Source organism: Sebastes umbrosus, chromosome 9 (genome assembly GCF_015220745.1).
Source record: "Sebastes umbrosus isolate fSebUmb1 chromosome 9, fSebUmb1.pri, whole genome shotgun sequence".
NCBI lineage: Eukaryota > Metazoa > Chordata > Actinopteri > Perciformes > Sebastidae > Sebastes > Sebastes umbrosus.
Genome location: NC_051277.1, coordinates 15,299,855 through 15,321,393, shown reverse-complemented (window position 1 = coordinate 15,321,393; position 21,539 = coordinate 15,299,855). Strand labels below are relative to the sequence as shown.

The window sequence follows — 21,539 nt, the reverse complement described above, 5'->3', positions numbered from 1 at the left end:
CCAGAACACAAACACACACACACACAGACACACATACACACATACACACATACACACATACACACATACACTATGTGGCACAGAAACACACTTCACTATTAAACCGTTGTATAAGAGTCTAACTACTGATCTGAGTGCAGCTCCAAACTACAACATTCAACTTTCAACTTTCATACATATAAAAACATGTTGGTTTCTGCTGTTTGTGACTTTAACTGCTTTGCTTTTGTATCCCTGTTTTCTATTTAGTTTTGTACTGTTTTCAGAAACCTTGTGTGTAACTATGTCTTGATGCTAAAGAGGCCCTAATTCAGAGTTGATCTAAAAAAGAAAAAACACATGGGAAAGAAAAAAAGAAAGAAAGAAAGAAAGAAAGTACCACTTTTACTATCTTTCAATGTTTTATTATATTTATGTTTATTATGTATATTATATTATGTATTATGTTTTATTGTTATTAGCAGTAGTGGCAGCAATGTGTAAGTGCTCAGATTGATATTTTATGGAATCGCAAAACTTTTAAGAAGAATCATCCTTTCATTGTCATAGGTATTTCCCAGCATTAAGCACTGTTTTAATAGTGTTGGCATTGAAGCATTACACAACTTAATTACTTACTTACTTACTTAATGAGATGCATGTCTACAGATTCAAATGCAAAAAAAATTGTTCTCAAGCATTCATTATAATGAATGCTTGAGAATTAAAAAATAATGGTTAGAAAAAGCAGTCTGCAATTTTCTACACATATTGTTTTGCATTAATTGTTTATGACTTCTAAGTGCACTACAACTTACATAACACTGTCCACATTTGAGGGCAATGAGGAGAAGTAAAGAAGAGATGAGGTTAATTTTAGCGTAAAATGCTTGTTGCTCAAACCTGAGGGGAGGCATGTTGTACTACAAAGACATGCATGTAATTATTTGTCAGTGTGCAAGTTTTATTTTTCTTGTTAATTACAATTGCCATGGATTTCTGTTACGATGACCATCAGTTTTGGTTTCCCATATAAATGTCCTTCATTCCTTTAAATTCTGTGCAAAAGCTCATTATTAGGCAAATGGAGAAGTAAAACACAATCTTCTCTTCAAGTTTATTTTTCATCAGTATACACTCATAGTCAGTTTACATATTGATTGTTCAATGCATGGCATAGTGCAAATATTGTATTATGTCTCTGTCACACAACAAGTCATGTGTTATTTTGTGAAAAGATAACACAGCATTATCAAAACTTGGCTGCAGTGTATTCCAAATCCAAAAATGGACAATAAATAAGTGTGAAGGGTGTTTTACACCAATAAATGAACAGTGGCAAAGACAAATATACCACGGACAAAGCAGAAATATTAAAATCTAGGACTACAGTTCATCAACTGTTTTACTCTCACAAGGTCAGAAAGTACAGTGATAAATAGAGTCAAAAAGGTCTACCATGCATTTTAAAAAACAGAAAGAGAGAGAGAGAGGCTACTAAGTAGTGACAGAGTAGAATAATTAAAAGCAGGCAAACAAAGTCTGACTAAAGTTACAACAAACTGCTGCAAACGTTTTCTTTGATAAAAGCAATCACAAACAAAACAGATGTAAATAGAAGAATGACTGGTGATGCTACTATGATACTACTTTTCGAAAATATTCCATAAAATACACTATCTACAATTGGGTAAAGATTACCATCTATATTATTCATGGCTCATGGTCAGGTCGTGGGGGGGATGAGATTGAGGTTATAAACTCCAAAAACATTATATTTAACAATATATTCACGCACAAATACAATTCTAACATATTTTTGCAGTCGAGGGGGTCACAATTGTATTCACCGCACATGGATTATTTTACAACATATTTACAATATGGTATGGCCGACTCTCATTTGATTACGTAACAAGGATGAGGTGCACCTGCCCTCACCTTTAAACTAGCTCTGTCTGCACTCGTGCGCCTGAGCGTGTTTTTTTGATAGGCTGCGCTTCTTTGCTTCAGTGTGTCGGTGTCTGTGCTCGAGCCGAAACGAAAATCGCCTCTCCACGAGCCTGTGGTCAAGAAGGAGTCGTAGCGCTCATCTTTGAGCAGAGTCCCGCAGCGGCTCATGTCTGTGAAACTAGGTGGGTAGTAGGTGGTGGGGAACACGGGGAGACTAGCGGTGGTTGAACGGTAAACATAACTACGCCTGCAGAGCTTAAAATAAAACACTCCAATGATTAAAAGGATGAACAGAGAGGACACGGATATCAGGGCAATGATCAAATAGAAGGTTAAGTTATCAGTGTCCTGTGACTCATCTGTAAACTCAAAGAGCTCGTTTAAAACCGGCAGCCCGTCTCCAATCACCACGCTGACTGTAGCGGTGGCGGACAGAGATTCAGGCCCGTTATCTGTCACTGAAACGACAACAGTTTGTTTCGGTTCATCGTCCTCCATGAATGCTCGCACTGTTCTGATTTCTCCCGTATGCAGACCGACCACGAACAGGTTAGGCTGCGTTGCTCTGATTATTCTGTAGGAGAGCCAGGCGTTGTGGCCAGAGTCGGCGTCCACAGCTACCACCTTAGTAACCAGGTAACCTCTGGGCGCTTCATATGGCACCATGTCCTCAGCAATGAACCCGGTGGTTTGGACGGGATACAGGACAATGGGTGCATTGTCATTTTGGTCCTTAATAAACGCGTTAACAGTGCAGGTGGTGGAGAGTGGAGGGTCGCCTCCATCTCGAGCTGTCACCTTAATTTGGAAGTGAACAGACTGTTCGTAGTCAAAGAGGCGCGATGTGAAGAGCTCGCCAGTGTCTGAGTTGATGGTGAGGAAGTTGGACACATCAGATATTTGGTACAGTATTTTAGCGTTAGATCCGTCGTCAGTGTCCTCTGCTTTCACTTTCATCACAAACGTGCCAACGGGTTGGTTCTCCAAGATGTTGGCATTGTACTCGCTCTGCGTAAAAGTCGGAGGGTTGTCGTTTATATCCTTGACCACGATTGTTAGAACTTTTACACTGGAGAGTGAGGGGGACCCAGCATCGGTGGCAGTGACTGTGATGTTATACTCGGGTTGAAGCTCTCTGTCTAGCATCCCGTCAGTCACTAACATGTAATAGTTTTTCACCTCTGATACAAACTTAAATGGAACATTGTCTGGGATTGTGCACTCGACACGCCCACTGCTTCCTGTGTCCAGGTCATAGATATTAATCAGAGCGACCATAGTTCCTGGTTTGGAGTCTTCAGCCACGTTAGCAGAGGCAGACTTTATTTCTATTATTGGTTTATTGTCATTTACGTCAGTGACGTCAATTATAAGTTTACAGTGAGACGCCTGGCCGCCCCCATCTTTAGCCTGGACATCCAGCTCGTGCGTACTGGCCTCTTCATAGTCAATGACACCTGCCAGCCGAACTTCTCCACTCTGAGGGTTGATTTCAATAACTCCACCCATCTTGTCTGACATGTAACTGAAAGAGTATGTTATCTCTCCATAAATACCCTCATCTGGGTCTGTGGCATTCAGTGTTGCTATGACAGTCCCTATGGCAGAGTTCTCTGGCACAGAGGCCTTGTAGACTCGTTGGCTAAAAACAGGGACATTGTCATTGGCGTCCAAAACACGGATATGAATAGATGCAGTTCCTGATCTGACTGGATTTCCCCCGTCGATTCCATTGATTTTCAGTACATGTTCAGCTTGTGCCTCCCGGTCCAAGGCCTTTTTAAGAACTAGTTCTGGATAGGCGTTGCCGTTTATTTGGGTACCAATTTCCAGTGCAAAATGTTCATTCGGGCTCAGTTTATATTCACGGACTGAGTTGGTTCCCAGATCGGGGTCATGCGCGCTCTCCAAGGGAAAGCGCCTCCCCAGAACTGTGGACTCGACTAAATCTAGTTGTATCTCTCCTGCAGCGAACACTGGGCTGTTGTCATTTATATCTGCAATGTCCAACACTAAGCTGTAAGCTTGAAGGGGATCTTCGAGCAAGAGCTGGTACTGTAGGATGCAGACACTGGCTTGCGCGCAGAGCTCCTCTCGGTCTATCCGCTGGCTGATCAAAAGATTGCCTGACGCAGTGTCCAGTTCACACAGCTGGCGGGTTCCTTCAGCAACAACACGGGCTCGACGAGCACCGAGCTCCGTCGCTGTCAGCCCCAGATCCCGCGCAACATTCCCGATAACCGAGCCCCGCTGCATCTCCTCTGGAAGAACGTAACGGACCTCTCCAAACGAAACGCCAAAAAGGAGGCAAAACAAGAAAAAGCGCAGCCACCATTTTAAGTTCGTTCGCTGATCCATTATCAAACATGTTTTCGGAAACAGATGTGCTGTCGACATTATGGCTAAATCCTAAACATATACATCCAAATATCGAACTGCAAATGCTGCTGTAATCCAACGGTTCCCTGCTTCTCTAGCTGAGTTAGTCATGCTCTATTAGGGAGGCTGTCTGCTTGGATTCCTCTCTCTCTGTCCCCATTTCAGCACTGCTCGCCCTCTCTCTCTCTCACACTCTCACTCCCTCTCTCTAGCTTTCACCCTCTCTATCTCTCTCTCTCTCCCTCTCACTCCCTCTCTCTGGCTTTCTCCCTCTCTCTCTCTCACTCTCACTCCCTCTCTCTCTCTCTCTCTGTCTCTCTCTCACACACACCCACACATACTCTAACAGCATGCATGCACAGCCCTCGGCTCTAACCCAATACTCCAGTTCCACTGACACAGATGAGGTGAGACACGCAATAGCGTCCATGAGTCAGACATTATAAAAGAGCGTCACCAAGAGACTGAGAGGATTATTACAACAGTGGACAGTATATGCAGGCTATGAGACACAAGCATTACATTGGCTGCGATTTCTCTCATCGTTTTGCACTGTGGCCAACATAAGAGCAGGCACAAATCAGGTTGTGGTAACTTAATATTATAAAACCTGAAACGTTCATGTTTGAGACAACAGAGGATGGACAGGAAAAGCAAAACCTGAACAATGTAATACAACCCTGTATACTTTTGCAATGATTAGTATCTTTGCAAATGTTACAATGCTTAATTTTTGCTGATATTCTCAGAGATGTGTTGCTTAATTAATCCCTCTGACGTAATGATTTTATTCTACTGCTCTAATGCATTGCACTGCATTTAAGCTGTGTGACAACCCAAAACACACACACACACACACACACACACACACACACACACACACAGTCCCAAAGGTCACCACACTCAACAGTAATATGTTGGTCATGTAACCCTTCAAGGTTCTGGGATCTGCAATCTCCCAGGAGATGTAACGCATTACAAAAATGGCCGAGCAGGAAGTTACTGTAGCAATTACTTTAGTTTGTTCTCTGCACATTAATCACAATCTGGTCAATGTCCAAACAGGATGAGAGCAAGCCCAAACATCCTGGGCATCACTTGACTCAACTTCTTCCCTCTGGTAGGTGCTAAAGAGCCCTCTACACCCAAACAACCAACACAAGAACCGCTTCTCTCCACATGCCATCACTCTCAGAGTTAAATCAGCCATGTGAGGGTTACAAACTGTGTAATAACACTGCAAAACTAAATCATCTTACTGTACTGTTTGGTGCATAGATATTGTGCAACAACATGTACATTATATCCCCTCATTATCTTACTGCATATACTCTTCAATCAATACATGCACATAAAACAAATTGAATGAAGAGTGACTCATTATTCACACAATATTCAGTGAGTACTGCTCCGCCTGTATGTCTTTGACAGAGAGTCTATCATTGTAAAGCTATAGATGTCTGACGAAGCTGCAGCTGAACTAAAGAGAAGTTTTTTTTTCTGGTTTGTGAACATGCAAGTTTGATAAATGAGAGCTTCATATTGAATCAAGGTACTCAATAGAGGATTTGGAAATATGAAATAGATCACTATTAAGCACACTGTCAAACAACAAAATTAAAATGCATTTTTGCCATTCCATGCACTTAAACAAACACAAAGTAAGCACCAGTGAAAGTGCAGTATCGGAGGCATTCAGCACTAGAAATTCGATTACTGCAATCAGGAGGACGGTGGAGTGACTGCTGCACTGACAAATATTTGTATTTAAAGTATATTGACTACCGGTACATGGTTTTAACATTGGACATGCATGGATCATGCTTGACAAAGATTTCTAAAGTTACTGAGACTAAAATAAACTTGGTTTAAAAATTGGTAAGAGATGCCACTTAAATTACTGAAAAGAATGCATGGTTATTTGGGTCATTGTCTGATGAATGCACATTATTATTTTACTTTATTACAGATCTGGTTAGTTAAATTCATGAAAAGACATACAACACTTAAAACAGGTTTAATCTTTGTAAAGTTACGCTAAAATAGGAATTACAATAATTATTTTAAGTTGTATGTATAAGGATATTGAGTTATCTACAGTATATGTGTGTTTAATCTCAAACCAGCTTTTTTTGTCGGCCAGTTAAAAACTTTGTTATGTTGATAAGCAACTCATGTCCGTTAGCGATATGCATTGAGTCCTAATGATCAGTGCCAAGGTAAGCTGACACAAATTCTGCACTGCACTGTATAGCAAATAGATTCAGTGCATCTCCATCTGTCATTTTATAGGGCAGTGAATGTCTGCCTCCCTCTGGCTATAGACCACAGTAAAAAAAAAAAAAGTTTAATGAATAATAACATGAAAGATATAAAAATGTTCCACTAGGTAATAGGTGATAACTAGGGTGGTGTCTATTTTATTATGAGAAAAAGTAAAGTTTAAAATATTGCATTTCTATGAAATTAACTAAAATACAGTTGGTGTAAATTATCACTTAAACAAAACAAACAAACAAAAAAAACCAACATAATTGCATCTTTTTCTTTAGCAAATTTGCTTCCCTTCTAGGCAGGTCACCTAAAGTGTCGTCTCAAGGGACTGAAAAAAAGGACTTCCAGGGACGTATTTAATTGAACATATTTAAACAAAGTAAACCTTACTATTTTGGAATGGTAAATAATATAGCCACTCTAAAGAAATAAAAGTCAGCGAGACCAAAATGTGACAACAGAATAGAAGACAGAGGTCAAAGGGCATCAGAAAATTGCTGTTCAGCACCAAGGACAGAGAAAGGAGCTGAGGCTGTAAAAGATACTCCACTGGTTGAAAATAGTGGAGAGCAATGAACATAACAGAGACAAGTTGGTTGTGTGTGTGCATGTGCTTGTGTGCGTGTGTGCGTGTGTGTGTGAAATAAAGTACTGGATACATTTCACACATCTGGGACGGATGATATGTAACATGAGCCTACCTCAGGAGAACTATCACAATCCCCAAAGGCTTCAGCAAAGTCTGATGGACTCTTCCTCAGAGTCTGGTCAGCAGGCAGTGTGTTGTCATTGTAAGAACTGACGAACTTAAAGTCACTGGTTCTAGAACCTGTTGTCAGGTAGGCGTCATAGTTGTAAGCGCTGCGTAAAGTTCCTGTTCCGTCAACATCTGCGTAATTAGGAGGGAGATAAGCGCTGGGGATGGCAACTGCTCCATCAAACAACAGTCTGGGCTTTCTCCTGCGACAAAACCTCACACCCAGGATGATGATGATGAAGGTCAGAAAAAAGGTGGACACAGACACCAGAGCGATGATCAGATAAGAGGTCAGCTTGGAGTTCTTCTCATCATAAGAAATATCCTTCAGTTCTGGGACCTCAGCCAAGTTATCAGAGATCAGTAAATACATGGAACAGGTGGCAGAGAGAGAGGGCTGTCCGTTATCTTTCACTGCCACAATAAGGTTCTGTTTCATGCTGTCAGACTCAGAAATGTCCCGCTGTGTCCTGATCTCTCCGCTGTGGAGACCGATAGTGAAAAGTCCCGGATCAGTGGATTTCACTATATGATAGGACAGCCAGGCGTTCTGTCCGGAGTCCGCGTCCACCGCTATCACTTTGGACACCAGAGAGCCTCCGTGTGCAGCTTTGGGGACCAGCTCGGTCATGAAGGAGTTGCCCTCCGGGGCGGGGTACAGTATCTGAGGAGAGTTGTCATTCACATCCGATATGAAGACACTGACGGTCACGTTGCTGCTGAGCGGAGGAGAACCGTTGTCTCTGGCCATCACGTGGACTTTAAAACTCCTGAACTGTTCATAATCAAACGACCTCACAGCGTGGATCACCCCCGTGTCTCCGTTAACAGATAGATAGGAGGACACCGGGGCACCGTTCACCTCACCAGCTAACAGAGAATAAATCACTGTACCGTTTTGTCTCCAGTCGGGGTCTCGAGCAGTAACGGAACATAAAGTGGAGCCAGGTTTGTTATTTTCACTCACATATGCGCTGTAGGACTGTTCCTCAAACACAGGTGGGTTGTCGTTGATGTCTGCTACAGATAACTGAACAGTTTTAGAGGAGGACAGAGGTGGAGAGCCCTCGTCAGTGGCACTGATTGTAATGTTGTAATCAGACACTAGTTCACGGTCCAGTTGTCCTGTGGTCACCAGAGAATAATAGTTTTTAATAGAAGGAACCAACTTAAAAGGGACGTTTTGCTGAATGGAGCAGTGGACCTGTCTGTTATTCTCAGAGTCTCTATCCTGCACGTTAATGATGCCCACCTCTGTACCAGGTGACACGTTCTCAGGTATGGGGTTAGTCAGTGATTTCAGATTGACTACAGGGGCGTTGTCATTCACATCAGTGACAGCAATGATTGCCTTAGCATAAGAGGACAGCCCTAACCCATCTTTTGCTTTAACTCGTATTTCAAATGATGTCATAGTTTCATAATCAACAGCGCCAATCACTCGTATCTGACCCACTTTACGGTCAATACTAAATATCTTCTTCACATCATCAGTAACATGTCCAAAGTCATAAGTCACATCTCCATTCACTCCTTCATCTGCGTCAGTAGCACTAACATGTATCACTATGGTATCTGGAGGAGAGTTTTCAGGCAGACTGGCTTTATAAACGGCCTGGCTGAACACTGGGGCGTTATCATTAGCATCCAGCACAGTGACGTGTATGACTACAGTACCTGATCTCTGAGGAGAGCCTCCATCTAGAGCTGTAAGAAGCAGATTGATCTCTTGTTGTTTTTCACGATCAAGCTCCTTTTCTAGAACAAGCTCTATTGTGTTTCCATCAACAGCCAAAATGAAATTATCATTCTTTTTAAGGCTGTACTGCTGAACTGAATTCTGTCCTACATCCGCATCATGCGCCTCCTCCATCACAAAACGAGCTCCCCTCCCTGCCAACTCGTGAATCTCTATATTAATAATTTCCTCGTTAAATTGTGGGGAGTTATCATTAATATCTTGAATGTGAAGACTGATCCGATGCAGCTCGAGAGGATTCTCCAGCACTAGCTCGTGTTTCAGGACGCACGAAGCCTTTTCTCCACAAAGCCCCTCTCGGTCAATCCTGTCAGCAACAATCAGCTCTCCGTTATTCACGTTTATGTCACAGTAACGTTCATCAGTCCCGTCGGTGTCAATGCGGGCTCTTCTGTTAGAGAGCCTGCTCGTCTCCAGCCCGAGATCCTTGGCCACATTTCCAATAACTGATCCGCGTTTCATCTCCTCTGGAAAAGAATAGCTCATGTCCCCATATGCAGCATGAAAAAAGAGAAGGAGGAAATGAAACCCGCACGTTTGAAACAAGATTATTTTCGAATCCATCATCGACGATGAGTCCCTAACAGGTGGAAGAATAAAGCGAACCAAGAGCTCAACCACATAACACGAATGGCAACTGAGAGTCCCGGGTTATTGTCCTTGTCTAAGAGCGCAAGAATGTGCGTCCACACCAAAGGATAGAGGAAGTCAAACATCTTAATGCTGGTATATAGCGCCACCGTGAGTTAAGTTCAGCAAAAACACTGCTGCAAATAAATAAAGGGAAACACTTCAAATTGGCTGTATCCTGCGTATAACTTCTGTTTATCTCTATATGAAACATACACTGCTATGACGTATAAGCAATATTTGCAATTAAAGTTATCCTTGAGTTTCAAACCAGGAAACAACCAGGACACAAGCAACGTCAACAAACAAAGTATGCATAAAATGCACGTTGATATCAAGAATATATGGATATGTTTTTAAGTGGATGTTTGGTTACTGTGGTGATCCAGTTCATCTGTGTATTTCTTGTCCCTTTAGAATGTAAAGCTAAGCTGTTGTTCCGCATGAGTGTTTTCACACTAACACTGGATATCCTGAGGCTAAAATATTTAGCTCAGCTGACTGCATGCCAAGGCCAGTGACAGATTGTTTATATCCTTTTTAACTGTTGGATCTCTTGTTTCTACTGTTGTCTTGTTTATATTGTCTGATTGTATCCTGTATAGCCATACAATAAAATACATCCATATTTTTGTGGACTAGTTAGTAATTCTCTGAACTTTGATAATGTATTTTTTCTGCTTTTAAAAGTGTTAAAGCTAAATTCACCGCAATCACTATAACCAAGATTTGCACATCTGCAGGCTTGTAAAAGTTTATAATACAGAATGAACACCTGTGTCTGTAGTTTGATTTAAAAAAGGAAGTAGTTGTCTGTAATATTTAAAAGGAAAGTTAACTTATGTAGTTACAATGAGGCACTAAACTCTTAAAGAGTTAACAGTTTACATATTTTTAAGTTTGTATAGTTTAACTGCAGCTTAAATCATTCATAATAAACACATTGAATGTAACTGTGGTTTCATCATCACATTAACCTACATTTGAACTTCCTAACTTCTGATTGGTTAATTTAGTCACATATCGGGGAGAAACCAAAGTAGTAGTGGTGTGAAACTGATAAAAAGTGCGGAGAAAACTAACCAAAAATAATTTGTAAAGATATCAGCTGTTCAGCACCAAGGACAGAGAAATGAGCTCACATGGTGAAACATATCCGCCTGGTTGATTAAACATATTAAGAGCACTCACATGAACAAAACAAAAGTTGGCTGTGTGTGTGTGTATGTGTGTGTGTGTGTTTGTGTGTGTGTGTGTGTGTGTGTGTGTGTGTGTAAAACAGCCATTGCATTTTTTTTTCTTTTTTAAGAAAAAAGGTCACAACCCTTAAAGACCACCTGCACCAAGTATATTACAACCACTTGTAAAACACTGCAGATCTACCAAAACTATGATGATTTGAGGTGATTACAACCTTCCCACACCACATTTATACCTTCTATCGTCACAGAATAGAGATACATGACACCGTTTGTCAATGAGTACCAACAAGACAACAGCAGATGCATTAGATCGAACACGTACTTTAAAATTATATTAAAGAAACCAGCACTAGACACAAGTTTAGACCAATCACTTTCAACCCAGTAAATCCACATAAAACAATCAGGCAGAACAGCTGTCACCAAAATCACTGTGATGGAAAAACGATTTGGGTAACCTGGAAGGGAAAGTCCTTCATTCTGTCAGCATGACCTGCCGAGAGACTGCCTGTGTGAAACTCACACTGTATTTTGATGAACGAGGTGACTGATATTCTGTCAAGTCATAACCTGAGTAGCGTGTAAAAGTAAACAAGCCTCAATCTTGAAAACACAATCTGTGGTCAGACCAGAAAGCTATCAACTATAACAAAACTCAAAAGGAAGTCTGAACAAACACACCTGTTAATAATACAGTAGTGGACTGGATTCAGATGTAAAGACCTATATACTACAGGTGATGCCATCCACCTGAAGAACCGGCATTGACAACAGAAGCATGTCTATAGGGTTTCAGTCATTCAGCTTTTAAGGTATATAAACCAGCCTGATATATATCATAACATTTAATCTCTGGCCTTAAATGTAAGACCAATGTTTAAATTTACATGTATTCATGTGGCAGACACTTCGTCCACAGCAATGTGCAAATGAGGTCCAACCCAAGCAACAGTAGATCAAGGAGAAGCATTCAATAACAAGCTCAGTTTGTAATTCCTTCTGAGACAAGTGGCACAATATTGCAGGTGTATACAGTTAGATATAAACGCACAATAAGTTCGATGTTTTTTTGGGTTCTTTTTGTCTAATTATTAGAGTAGAAAGAAACCGAGAGGGCTCGGTCTGCCTGAAACATTTAGCAAATAAGTCACATACTAAAAATGACATATGATAACATATATGGCCACGGATGTAGTTTCCTGTGCAACAATGATGGTGTGGAAAATGTGCTTTAAATCTCACATAGCACCCTTTATGCTCCAGCTGATCAGTGGTATAGAGGTTAATTATAGTTTTATGTCAGTAATAATTTGAATCAAAAAATGAATGCACTTATATTTGATAAAATATATATTATTAGTGAAAAAGTGAAAACCAAGGTTTTGATGATAGCACAAGAACAGTCTTCTTAAAAATGAAGGTCAAAACTTCACAGGAACAATAAACTTACATTATGCTGACCAAACACTAATAACAACACATCTACTAATGAATTATCAGTCACAGCAAAGTGTCAAAATGACAGCAAATCAGAGAAGATTTAGAAAAAAAGACTTTTGGTAAAGACAAACATTCTGCTGATTTGGACAACAAACACCACACTGCAAGGACTAATTCACTGCCTCAAACAATGTAACTGTCAAGAATCATACCAAGATTTACACTATCAAGCCTCATTAGCCCTAAATTAAAACTAAACAAGACTTTAACTAATAAGCCAAATGTTACATCTTCGCAGTATGGAAGTGAAAGTGACCATGGCTGCAATTAAAGAATTTGGAAACTGAACAAAAAACTTGTTAAAGAAATAAATAGAAGAACAGTCAGACAGACCGACAGACCAAAATTGACACATATACGAAAAGATACAAACGCACAAAATGACAGTTACGTAACATAACTCCTTATTATGTAGAAAAAAATGCTTTGAGTTTGTAAATATCCAGCTATTAGATTTGCAATTCATTAAAAAAATCAAATGTTTGAAAGGAAATGTGTTTGAATTGATTTTTATTTATTTTTTAAAAAGAACTTGACAAAGTTGATGCTGTGTGTATTCATACCTCTAAACACTCTTCCAATTCCCCAAACGCCTCAGCAAAGTCTGATGGACTTTTCCTCAGAGTCTGGTCAGCAGGCAGTGTGTTGTCATTGTAAGAACTGACGAACTTAAAGTCACTGGTTCTAGAACCTGTTGTCAGGTAGGCGTCATAGTTGTAAGCGCTGCGTAAAGTTCCTGTTCCGTCAACATCTGCGTAATTAGGAGGGAGATAAGCGCTGGGGATGGCAACTGCTCCATCAAACAACAGTCTGGGCTTTCTCCTGCGACAAAACCTCACACCCAGGATGATGATGATGAAGGTCAGAAAAAAGGTGGACACAGACACCAGCGCGATGATCAGATAAGAGGTCAGCTTGGAGTTCTTCTCATCATAAGAAATATCCTTCAGTTCTGGCACCTCAGCCAAGTTATCAGAAATCAGTAAATACATGGAACAGGTGGCAGAGAGAGAGGGCTGTCCGTTATCTTTCACTGACACAATAAGGTTCTGTTTCATGCTGTCAGACTCAGAAATGTCCCGCTGTGTCCTGATCTCTCCGCTGTGGAGACCAATAGTGAAAAGTCCCGGATCAGTGGATTTCACTATATGATAGGACAGCCAGGCGTTCTGACCGGAGTCCGCGTCCACCGCTATCACTTTGGACACCAGAGAGCCTCCGTGTGCAGCTTTGGGGACCAGCTCGGTCATGAAGGAGTTGCCCTCCGGGGCGGGGTACAGTATCTGAGGAGAGTTGTCATTCACATCCGATATGAAGACACTGACGGTCACGTTGCTGCTGAGCGGAGGAGAACCGTTGTCTCTGGCCATCACGTGGACTTTAAAACTCCTGAACTGTTCATAATCAAACGACCTCACAGCGTGGATCACCCCCGTGTCTCCGTTAACAGATAGATAGGAGGACACCGGGGCACCGTTCACCTCACCAGCTAACAGAGAATAAATCACTGTACCGTTTTGTCTCCAGTCGGGGTCTCGAGCAGTAACGGAACATAAAGTGGAGCCAGGTTTGTTATTTTCACTCACATATGCGCTGTAGGACTGTTCCTCAAACACAGGTGGGTTGTCGTTGATGTCTGCTACAGATAACTGAACAGTTTTAGAGGAGGACAGAGGTGGAGAGCCCTCGTCAGTGGCACTGATTGTAATGTTGTAATCAGACACTAGTTCACGGTCCAGTTGTCCTGTGGTCACCAGAGAATAATAGTTTTTAATAGAAGGAACCAACTTAAAAGGGACGTTTTGCTGAATGGAGCAGCGGACCTGTCTGTTATTCTCAGAGTCTCTATCCTGCACGTTAATGATGCCCACCTCTGTACCAGGTGACACGTTCTCAGGTATGGGGTTAGTCAGTGATTTCAGATTGACTACAGGGGCGTTGTCATTCACATCAGTGATAGAAATGATTACCTTAGCATAAGATGACAGCCCTAACCCATCTTTTGCTTTAACGCGTATTTCAAATGATGTCATAGTTTCATAATCAACAGCGCCTTTTACTCGTATTTCACCCAGTTTACGGTCAATACTAAATATCTTCTTCACATCATCAGTAACGTGTCCAAATTCGTATGTTACGTCTCCATTGACTCCCTGGTCTGCATCAGTAGCGCTCACTGTGACCACTACAGTATCTACAGGAGAGTTTTCAGGCAGACTGGCTTTATAAACGGCCTGGCTGAACACTGGGGCGTTATCATTAGCATCCAGTACAGTGACGTGTATGACTACAGTACCTGATCTCTGAGGAGAGCCTCCATCTAGAGCTGTAAGGAGCAAATTAATCTCGTGTTGTTTTTCACGATCAAGCTTTTTTTCTAGAACAAGCTCTATTGTGTTTCCATCAACAGCCAAAATGAAATTATCATTCTTCTTAAGGCTGTACTGCTGAACTGAGTTCTGTCCTACATCCGCATCATGCGCCTCCTCCATCACAAAACGAGCTCCCCTGTCTGCTGACTCTTGAATTTCTATATTAATCAGGTCTTCCTTAAATTGTGGGGAGTTATCATTAATATCTTGAATGTGAAGACTGATCCGATGCAGCTCGAGAGGATTCTCCAGCACTAGCTCGTGTTTCAGGACGCACGAAGCCTTTTCTCCACAAAGCCCCTCTCGGTCAATCCTGTCAGCAACAATCAGCTCTCCGTTATTCACGTTTATGTCACAGTAACGTTCATCAGTCCCGTCGGTGTCAATGCGAGCTCTTCTGTTAGACAGCCTGCCCGTCTCCAGCCCGAGATCTTTGGCCACATTTCCAATAACTGATCCTCGTTTCATCTCCTCTGGAAAAGAATAGCTCATGTCTCCATATGCGATATGCAGAAAAAGGAGGAAATAGAAGCCACAAGCGACCATTTTTAAATCCATCGAGAAAGATGAGTTCCTAAGACGTAAATGCATCGACGCAACAAACACAGTTCGACCACATAACACGAACAGTAACTGCAATCCGGCGTGATTGTTCCTGTAGTATCTAGATCACGCAATGGGCGGACAAGAACGTCTCTCCACAAAGGATAAAGGAATGAAACCATTTTACGGCTGGTGTATAGCGACACCGTGAGTTCAGTTCAACAATAGCACTTGTTTAAAACACATTAGTTGTAGCCTAAATAACCCTGTCAACTAGTCATCTAAATACAACAGAAGGTAAATGTACTACTAGTAAGTACTTCTGTGCGTTTAGTTTAATGCATAAAAGAGAAACTCAAATCAAGGTCTGAAGACTACATCAACTTTTTCAAGCCAAACTTCTTTAAGATATCTATATGCTACATACCAAACAAGTCTTGTAATTGATCTCAGGTCATCATTAAATTGTCAGAGTCAGCACACATAAATGTCATACATGTTAATGAAACAATATGGTAATGATTGAATAGCTATTAGTATGGATAATAATCTTTGTCGGAAACAAGGATATTAAAAATAGTTTTACTGTCTTCATTTGTAAATGCATCTCAGCCATAAAGCAATCATCTGATAATCCTCTAAAAGGGGGTACTGAGTTTAATTTTTGTCATTTAATCAGAGGGACATTTCTGCAGGGAGCAGACCCGGTTCCAGCCCATCTGCACTGTATGTGTCTGGTACAATATGGAAAACTGAAGGGCTATAGTCACCATAACCCTGAGCTGCTATTGCTGTAATAAAAACATGTGTTTGCAATTTATATAAAAATGCCACACCACAATCATCATTGTCATCCTACTACAGCGCTGTACAAGTTTGTTACACTGAACACTATTATCTCCAGTCGGATTAAGATAGTATCTCTCCATAGAGGTGTATATTAGTGGGATTATTCAATTTTTGTTTTAATTCTGTTTATTGGTTGCAGTCTCATCTCAAGGCAAAACAATAAAATAATGCCATGTATTGTGATAAAGAGTATGTTTGACTACATCAAAGGTTAAATGTATGTGAACTAAATCCATGCCTGTAGTCTCTTTGACATCAGCCAGTAGAAAGCCGGGCTGTCTTTGAGCCCACATGGCCTGACATACAAGCAGTTTCAAAATGTGTTGAAAAAAGTTTCATTTTTCAAGTTCCAGAAAGACAAAGAAAAATCATCCATTACATTTAAAAACTAAATGTCTTTTTAAATTCTGACTAAGAAACAATATCTTTCACATCTTCCACATCTTAGGTAAAATAACTGCAGACAATGAAGAGAAAAGCAAATGCAAAAAGTCAGAAAACTTGCTGTGAGGACAAATACTCTATACCCTACCACCACTAAACAACTATATATACAAATGCCAATCTACAAATATTATGGTGGTTTATAGTTATTACAGGAGGTATATAATCATAGTTCCACACATCAGGTGAAGAGGAAATAGTGCCCAGCCTACACATCACAGCAATTACTTTCATATTAGAGATGCAAAAAAACAATTATTCACCTTTCAAAAAGTCACAGAATAGAGATACACAATACAGTCTTACAGTCAGTATCTTCTGCAGAACAAAACTAATAAACAGTCATAATGTTATAAAAGACAAAAATACGAGCACTGAAGATATCTCAGCCACTTCTATTGAAACTGACAAACTACATTTAGGCCAAAAATAAAAACAGCTCATTCATGTTTCTCTACATTTACTTCTATATTAAACTGTGGTTTTATCAGACAGTAATCAAACACAACAAACCTCCAGCAAGAAAGGCCCATGTAGCATACATGTTTAAGAAGAGGAGTGGACTGGCTTTAAATGTAAACACCTACATTCTGCAGGTGATGTCTTCCACCTGCATTGTATATACTTATATTACACAACAACGGCATGTCTGAACAGGTTTAGAGTCTTCCAACTCAAGTGATACATATAGCAGTCTGCCAGATACCATACTAACATATTTCCTTAGATCACCAGAGGGGAAATTTAGCAATGAACAAAGTCATCTATATGATGGTAAATATCACCACAGACATCATTTCCTCCACCACAACGATCATGTGATGATGACAAGAACCAAGGACATCAAAAAGTAATGTCACTGTGTCCTCTCTTATGCAAGCCAAACAACATCAACAACAGATCCATAAAGAATGATCAGCCCCAACTAAGTGTTTGGCTCATACAGAAGCTGTAAAATGTGCCACAATAAAGGTAAACAGTCATTTCAGAAAATGCTTCAGAAAACAAGGCGTAACATCCCTGTTAGTTAATCATAATTCATTCAATCCAAGTGAACATTACTACACTGAGAGGGAAACAATCATCATACCTAGAACTTCCTGATTTACTTAATTAACCTGTAAACACCAGAAATTTACTCAAATTTCATCACTTTTCTTCAAGTACTAATGAGCCTCATGTAACTTCTTGAGAGTGCATGGTCTGAATGAAACACACAAAGCAGAGAGCATGCCAGTTGGTGACTATGAAAGGCATTCAGTAACCTTGTCATTGGCAAAGACACTAGGAGTATAAGAGACTGCAGTTACGTTTGTGTGTTGTTAACATCTGCGTAATTAGGAGGGCTAAAAGCAACAACACTCATCATAAGAAATATCCTTCAGTTCTGGCAGCTCAGCCAAGTTATCAGAAATAAATACATGGAAGAAATGGCAGAGAGAGAGGGATGTATGTTATCTTTCACTGCCACAATAAGGTTATGTAATTGTTCTTCTTGATTTTTGTAATAGAAAAAGAAAAAATCACCTTTTTGTCAAGCAAATGTTGCATTAAACCCGACCCTCAGAGGTCACCTAAATTCTCATCTCAAGGGACAGAAAAAAGGACTTAAAATGAAACCCGATCGGAGCAGCGACTTATTCAATTGACAATATTATAAATAAAGAAAACCTATTATTAATATTATCATAACCTATATTGTCCAAAAATATACATCAAAGACCATCTAAAGAAATAAAAGTCAGCAAGACAAAAAAGTGACAGGAGAATAGATGTCAAGGGGCCCAAATTGCATCAGAAAATCCCTGTTCAGCACCAAGGACAGAGAAACCAGTCAAATATATCCCTCTGGTTGAAAACAGTGTGACAGAGAGAGAGCACTCACATTAACAAACAGAGACAAGTTGGCCTTGTGTGTGCTTGTGTGGGTGCCTGTATTAAATTAATGAATAATGAAGATGTTTCACACATCTGGGACAGCATATATGTAGCATGAGCCTACCTCAGGAGAACTATCACAATCCCCAAACGCTTCAGCAAAGTCTGAAGGACTCTTCCTCAGAGTCTGGTCAGCAGGCAGTGTGTTGTCATTGTAAGAACTGACGAACTTAAAGTCACTGGTTCTAGAACCTGTTGTCAGGTAGGCGTCATAGTTGTAAGCGCTGCGTAAAGTTCCTGTTCCGTCAACATCTGCGTAATTAGGAGGGAGATAAGCGCTGGGGATGGCAACTGCTCCATCAAACAACAGTCTGGGCTTTCTCCTGCGACAAAACCTCACACCCAGGATGATGATGATGAAGGTCAGAAAAAAGGTGGACACAGACACCAGCGCGATGATCAGATAAGAGGTCAGTTTGGAGTTCTTCTCATCATAAGAAATATCCTTCAGTTCTGGCACCTCAGCCAAGTTATCAGAAATCAGTAAATACATGGAACAGGTGGCAGAGAGAGAGGGCTGTCCGTTATCTTTCACTGCCACAATAAGGTTCTGTTTCATGCTGTCAGACTCAGAAATGTCCCGCTGTGTCCTGATCTCTCCGCTGTGGAGACCAATAGTGAAAAGTCCCGGATCAGTGGATTTGACTATATGATAGGACAGCCAGGCGTTCTGTCCGGAGTCCGCATCAACTGCTATCACTTTGGACACCAGAGAGCCTCCGTGTGCAGCTTTGGGGACCAGCTCGGTCATGAAGGAGTTGCCCTCCGGGGCGGGGTACAGTATCTGAGGAGAGTTGTCATTCACATCCGATATGAAGACACTGACGGTCACGTTGCTGCTGAGCGGAGGAGAACCGTTGTCTCTGGCCATCACGTGGACTTTAAAACTCCTGAACTGTTCATAATCAAACGACCTCACAGCGTGGATCACCCCCGTGTCTCCGTTAACAGATAGATAGGAGGACACCGGGGCACCGTTCACCTCACCGGCTAACAGAGAATAAATCACTGTACCGTTTTGTCTCCAGTCGGGGTCTCGAGCAGTAACGGAACATAAAGTGGAGCCAGGTTTGTTATTTTCACTCACATATGCGCTGTAGGACTGTTCCTCAAACACAGGTGGGTTGTCGTTGATGTCTGCTACAGATAACTGAACAGTTTTAGAGGAGGACAGAGGTGGAGAGCCCTCGTCAGTGGCACTGATTGTAATGTTGTAATCAGACACTAGTTCACGGTCCAGTTGTCCTGTGGTCACCAGAGAATAATAGTTTTTAATAGAAGGAACCAACTTAAAAGGGACGTTTTGCTGAATGGAGCAGCGGACCTGTCTGTTATTCTCAGAGTCTCTATCCTGCACGTTAATGATGCCCACCTCTGTACCAGGTGACACGTTCTCAGGTATGGGGTTAGTCAGTGATTTCAGATTGACTACAGGGGCGTTGTCATTCACATCAGTGATAGAAATTATTACCTTAGCATAAGATGACAGCCCTAACCCATCTTTTGCTTTAACGCGTATTTCAAATGATGTCATAGTTTCATAATCAACAGCGCCTTTCACTCGTATTTCCCCCACTTTACGGTCAATACTAAATATCTTCTTCACATCATCAGTAACGTGTCCAAATTCGTATGTTACATCTCCGTTGACTCCCTGGTCTGCATCAGTAGCGCTCACTGTGACCACTACAGTATCTACAGGAGAGTTTTCAGGCAGACTGGCTTTATAAACGGCCTGGCTGAACACTGGGGCGTTATCATTAGCATCCAGTACAGTGACGTGTATGACTACAGTACCTGATCTCTGAGGAGAGCCTCCATCTAGAGCTGTAAGGAGCAAATTGATCTCTTGTTGTTTTTCACGATCAAGCTCTTTTTCTAGAACAAGCTCGATTGTGTTTCCATCAACAGCCAAAATGAAATTATCATTCTTCTTAAGGCTGTACTGCTGAACTGAATTCTGTCCTACATCCGCATCATGCGCCTCCTCCATCACAAAACGAGCTCCCCTCCCTGCCAACTCGTGAATCTCTATATTAATCAGGTCTTCCTTAAATTGTGGGGAGTTATCATTAATATCTTGAATGTGAAGACTGATCCGATGCAGCTCGAGAGGATTCTCCAGCACTAGCTCGTGTTTCAGGACGCACGAAGCCTTTTCTCCACAAAGCCCCTCTCGGTCAATCCTGTCAGCAACAATCAGCTCTCCGTTATTCACGTTTATGTCACAGTAACGTTCATCAGTCCCGTCGGTGTCAATGCGGGCTCTTCTGTTAGAGAGTCTGCCCGTCTCCAGCCCGAGATCTTTGGCCACATTTCCAATAACTGATCCTCGTTTCATCTCCTCTGGAAAAGAAAAGCTAATGTCTCCATATGCAGCATGAAAAAAGAGAAGGAGGAAATAGAAGCCACAAGCGACCATTTTTAAATCCATCGACAAAGATGAGTTCCTAAGACGTCAACGAATCGAAGCAACAAACACAGTTCGACCACACAACACGAATAGTAACTGCAGTTCAGCGTGATTGTTCCTGTAGTATCTAGACCACGCAATGGGCGGACAAGAACGTCTCTCCACAAAGGATAAAGGAATGAAATCATTCTAAGGCTGGTGTATAGCGACACCGTGAGTTCAGTTTAACAATAACACTTGTTTAAAAGACATTAGTTGTAGCCTAAATAAACCTGCCAACTAGTCATCTAAATACAACATAAGGTAAATTTAATTCGGTGTTTACAACATTTGCAACAAGTACTATTGTGCATTGAGTTCAATACATGAAAGACAGACTCACATTAAGGTCTGAAGACATCATGCACCTTTTTAAGATAACTACTGTATATGCCAGCTATATACAAAACAAGTCTTTTAAATGAGGTTAGGTTGTCTTTAAATTGTCACTTAAATGGAATACATTTTAATGAAATAATACGGTACTGAATAGCTATTAGTATGGGGA

General features: G+C 41.1%; 5 protein-coding genes across 10 annotated transcripts in view; all 5 read right to left on the bottom strand.

Annotated features, from left to right (window-relative positions):
- The window catches only part of LOC119493899 (protocadherin gamma-A3-like), a 131,788-nt gene that overhangs the window by 7,507 nt on the left and 102,742 nt on the right, over window positions 1–21,539 (bottom strand). The window lies entirely within an intron of this gene.
- Window positions 1–21,539, bottom strand: part of LOC119493873 (protocadherin gamma-C5-like) — a 223,100-nt gene that overhangs the window by 171,170 nt on the left and 30,391 nt on the right. For 2 of the 6 annotated variants that reach the window (XM_037779381.1, XM_037779382.1), the window contains exon 1: window positions 7,287–9,803. The exons of 2 other annotated variants lie outside the window; for them this stretch is intronic. In XM_037779381.1, the coding sequence (XP_037635309.1) occupies window positions 7,287–9,668 (2,382 nt within the window). In that variant the 5' untranslated portion in view covers window positions 9,669–9,803. Of the gene's footprint in view, window positions 1–7,286; window positions 9,804–21,539 lie in introns of those variants that run through there. 2 more of the 6 variants (XM_037779387.1, XM_037779389.1) reach the window with 1 other exon arrangement.
- Window positions 1–21,539, bottom strand: part of LOC119493928 (protocadherin gamma-A11-like) — a 29,000-nt gene that overhangs the window by 2,104 nt on the left and 5,357 nt on the right. The window lies entirely within an intron of this gene.
- LOC119493903 (protocadherin beta-7) lies at window positions 1,083–4,513 on the bottom strand. Its single transcript, XM_037779420.1, has one exon. The coding sequence runs from the start codon at window positions 4,327–4,329 to the stop codon at window positions 1,879–1,881; it is 2,451 nt and encodes an 816-aa protein (XP_037635348.1). The 5' UTR covers window positions 4,330–4,513; the 3' UTR covers window positions 1,083–1,878.
- On the bottom strand, window positions 18,457–21,402 carry LOC119493921 (protocadherin gamma-A11-like). The gene has a single exon (XM_037779436.1). It carries the CDS (start codon window positions 21,011–21,013, stop codon window positions 18,605–18,607), a length of 2,409 nt encoding a protein of 802 aa, XP_037635364.1. The 5' UTR covers window positions 21,014–21,402; the 3' UTR covers window positions 18,457–18,604.